The sequence below is a fragment of the Limulus polyphemus genome, unplaced genomic scaffold (assembly GCF_000517525.1).
Source record: "Limulus polyphemus unplaced genomic scaffold, Limulus_polyphemus-2.1.2 Scaffold1055, whole genome shotgun sequence".
Taxonomy (NCBI): domain Eukaryota; kingdom Metazoa; phylum Arthropoda; class Merostomata; order Xiphosura; family Limulidae; genus Limulus; species Limulus polyphemus.
Genome location: NW_013666665.1, coordinates 127995 through 132482, shown reverse-complemented (window position 1 = coordinate 132482; position 4488 = coordinate 127995). Strand labels below are relative to the sequence as shown.

Sequence of the window (4488 nt, the reverse complement as noted above, 5' to 3'; positions counted from 1 at the left end):
CATCCATGCTACCCGAGCTGGTCACTTTCCTGTGGTGGATGCTTTGTTAAAAAAGTATGCTGATACTGATGTCCAGGGAACAGTAAGGAAATTTATTTTGTAGTCAAAGACTCCTATCATATTTGATATTCATACACGGGTATGTCTTTAGGCCTTTTTTTTTACAAATTAAAAATGTTTCATTATGTTCAAAACATAACTTAATGTTTCTTTATTAATTAATAATAAATATGAGCTTTTGTACAAAAATTAAGTCTTTGAAGTACAATGTACACGACTGTTTTTAAATCTAAATATATTTGTGGTTTGGTCAGACTTAGGTTTTTTTTTATTTTTGATAGCTGGTTTCTGTTGAAGTTATATATATTCATTCTTGAATAATTCGTCATTAACAGGATAAAAAGACAGCATTTTACTGGGCAGTAGAGAAAGGCTATGTTGATATTGTCCGCATCATTCTGGCTGCTAATCCAAACTTAGAAATCCCTACCAAGGTGAGTGCAGTAGTCTCTCAATATTTCACTCAGTAAGTTGAATCATAAATTTTAATAATTTTGTATCATCATTATTTTATTGTTTGGATAACATGGGTACCACTTTCTGTATTCTGTCTTTCTATTTTATTATTTCTGTGTAAAAAGAGAAAGAAAAATATTATTATAAGTAATGGAAGTTATCAATAAACTGGATTCCACACATCGTTGAACAATTCATCCTACCCTGATGTAATTAGAAAAATATCACTTTTCTTTAGCTGCAGCTTAGAGTTTTTCAAGTACAAACTTTTAGCTCATAGTTACGTCATCTCTTGATCGATTTGAGATCTAATTACAGTTTTGGACTCAGGAGGTCAAACCCTTTCGATTGATGTATTTGACCACACCCAAGGCCTCATACATTAATTTACTCTAATCCTGCCTAAAAGAAGTTCAATTTGAAGGTAGGCTAGTAGAGATCCTGATGAGTAATTAAATCGAATATGGTACATGAGTGCCCCATGCTTGATATTGCTGGTGCACAAAAATATAGCTTATAAATAGGAAAAAAAGGTCTCGTAGATTAATTAACTTATCCTGCCTAAAAGAATTTTAAGTGCTGCAGCTATTGAGGATTCCCTCTTGTTTTTGTTTGGAAAATGTGAAAATAAACTAATAAAATTAGCTAAGGAATTTGATAACCCAAAACATCTTTCAACCATATGATATTATGACAAGGAAGAAATTCTTAACTGACTACTTTGTGTGTTATTGAAACCTTTGACTGCATTTTGAAGTTTTTAAACAAATGAAGAATTAATAAATACTGTTTGTCAGCTGAGAATTGCATGTTGGTAATAGCAGTATTCAAAATTTCTTCAAATATATAACAGTATGTGCAAAAAAAATCAAATGTTTCTTTATATTTGTTTAAGTACATTTGCAAATGTTATCACATTTAGAGACTGTTAGTTTTTCTGTTGGTGTTATCGAACTCTTAAATTGTCCAATGTCAGGTAAAAAGTTTTTGATAATGTTCATTTTTATAGTTTTTATGCAACTGTAGATTTATGACTATTTATTTCATCCCAAATTTTAATTTTTTGAAACCAGTACTGACATCCTTTTTTTTTTTTTTTTCAGGATGGTGATACCCCTTTGATGAAAGCTACTAGAAACAGAAATATAGAAATTGTGCAGATGTTGGTTGATAAAAAGGCAAAAGTTTCTACTCAAGATCGAGTGAGCTTTATTTCTTTTAACACACTTAATTATTTAATTGCAGTCTTGAATTTTTCACAGTTAATTTGCTGTTGAAAAATATGTTTTAAACTCTGCTGTTCTTTCTCTAGAAGTCATAGTTATTGATCATCTCAAGTACACAAAAATGGTAGTAAATAACTAGACTTGTAGTGTATTATTATACACACACACACACACACACACATATATATATGTATATTACTATAATGAGACTTAGCGTGTATACATGTATCTATCTATGTAAGTGACCGAAATAATAAATACAATTTGGCGCCATCTATTGGATGGCACCACAAACAAAAATCCATAAAAACTTTTGCGCTTTGAGTATTCAAGATTCAGACAATTAGAGAAATAAACTTGGTATGTGCAACAACCATTTCTTTATAATAGAACACAATTTTAAATAAAAGTACTCTCCTCACAACAAGAAAACGACTTTTACTAGGACTGTATGTGAGGGTTTGAATACATTTTTATTGATGTAGTATTGAGAAATTAGAGTTCTTAAAAAACTATTATTTTTTCAATAAAGGATAGCACTTTTAATATATAGAAACATTACAGTTTATATCAGTAAAATTTATGAAAAGTTTGAATTATTTTGATGCAATGAGTTATGTTTGACTAAAGAGCACAATCCAAAAACTTTTCCTCTGCAGTACTTCCCACAAAAAAATTATTTTTTTAGAAAATGTTAACTTTTCTAAATTTTTTTCAATGAGGTATGAATATTAGAATTAGAGAAACAGCTGTTTATTCTAGTAGAATATAAAGAGAAGTAGCAAGAATGTAAAACATCTTTGTTTGTAACCCAGTTTTAGATACATTTGTTTACAAATCTTTTAAATTAGTCGTGCTAACTGGTATCTCGGGACTTTAGTCTGTTAAAGTGGTATTTTTAATTTCCCATGTTTGTACAGAAAGGAGATACAGCCCTTCATATTGCAATGCGAGCTCGCAGCAAAGCCATTGTGGAGATTCTTTTACGAAACCCAAAAAACAGTCAACTGCTTTATCGCCCAAATCGTAGTGGTGAAACACCCTACAACATTGATACTAGTCATCAGAAATGCATACTTTCTCAGATATTTGGTGCTCGTAAGTATTGTTTTATTTTACCTTAATTTTTATTCTTAGCTTATATTTGTAAAGTGGGGTTAGTTATATGTGAGGTTTATACATGTTTAATAAATGAATTAAATAAAATTGATAACAATTATAATTCACCTACTTAAAATGGTTCACACACTAACAGTCATTATTCATAAATATTAATAAAATACATAGTGCCCAAACCACTACTATGTCTATTGTGACCCAGCTCAGCGTGATGAGCCCTAGTATTGGTGTTAAAGGCCTCATTATCAGAGGTTGGCTTATTATAACATATTTTTCTTAGCTTTCACTCGGGAGTTTTTGGAATTACAAATGTTTTTTTTCCCTGTTGACTTTGTGATTACTTGACTTTCTCCAGGAACTAGAAAACTAACCTATTGGTTTGCCAGTTCTTCAGAATGATAGTAAAGTTAATTCAAGTAAAAAACAATAAAAATAGATAAGTTTGATAAAAATATAAATAAATCAGTAATATTGTGTTATCAGTACTTATCCTGAAGATCTAATTTCTAAATGATTTAAATAAAATCAATTATAGTCCACTTACTTATTAAAACCATAACAGTCATTATTCATAATAATTGATTATCTAAATAACAACTAGTTTACTACTTTGTCTGTTTGTCCCAACTGATCTGATGAGCCCTGATGAAAGTTGCAGGCTGAACAGGTTATTGCATATGTAGTGTTGTCAGCATATTATAAAATATTATTCTTTGCTTTCAAGCATAAGTTCTTAGAATTATAGTGGAATTTTTAGAATATGTAAGTCATTATTTGTAAAACAAATATAAAATGTAACAATTTTTATATTTTATAATGTACTTTTTTTTATCTTCATGAATTTTGATGTCATTTTGTTGTTGATATTGCCTACTTTTATCTTCGTGAATTTTGGTGTCATTTTGTTGTTGATATTGCCTGCTTTTATCTTCATGAATTTTGGTGTCATTTTGTTGTTGATATTGCCTACTTTTATCTTCATGAATTTTGATGTCATTTAGTTATTGATATTGCCTACTTTTATCTTCATGAATTTTGATGTCATTTAGTTGTTGATATTGCCTACTTTTATATTCATGAATTTTGATGTCATTTAGTTGTTGATATTGCCTACTTTTATATTCATGAATTTTGGTGTCATTTTGTTGTTGATATTGCCTACTATTATCTTCACGAATTTTGATGTCATTTTGTTGTTGATATTGCCTGCTTTTATCTTCATGAATTTTGGTGTCATTTAGTTATTGATATTGCCTACTTTTATCTTCAGGAATTTTGGTGTCATTTTGTTGTTGATATTGCCTACTTTTATCTTCAGAATTTTGGTGTCATTTTGTTGTTGATATTGCCTACTCAACATACTAAGATGTATCATATTCCTAGTATTTTTTATTTACACTATTTGTAAATTCTCAAATCCATGATTAGGATATTATAAAACTTAATATTAAGCAAGATACAAAGTATGAGTAATTAGAATAATCCTATATATATATAAACGAACACTTAATAACTGACAATAACTAAAGAAAATGGATAAGGCTCACAAAACGTCGAAAATATTGTATAAAAAATAGTATTCTCTCGAAAAATAACAGACACGGTAAATAAAATTCACTTTAAAACC

The 4488-nt window shown here is 29.1% G+C and overlaps 1 protein-coding gene across 1 annotated transcript in view; it reads left to right on the top strand.

The window, feature by feature from the left end:
- LOC106461896 (kinase D-interacting substrate of 220 kDa-like) overlaps nucleotides 1–4488 on the top strand; it is a 50092-nt gene that overhangs the window by 28531 nt on the left and 17073 nt on the right. The window contains exons 7-10 of the mRNA XM_022388988.1: nucleotides 5–82; nucleotides 396–494; nucleotides 1620–1718; nucleotides 2663–2840. Coding sequence (XP_022244696.1) covers nucleotides 5–82; nucleotides 396–494; nucleotides 1620–1718; nucleotides 2663–2840 — 454 coding nt within the window. The remainder of the gene's footprint in view (nucleotides 1–4; nucleotides 83–395; nucleotides 495–1619; nucleotides 1719–2662; nucleotides 2841–4488) is intronic.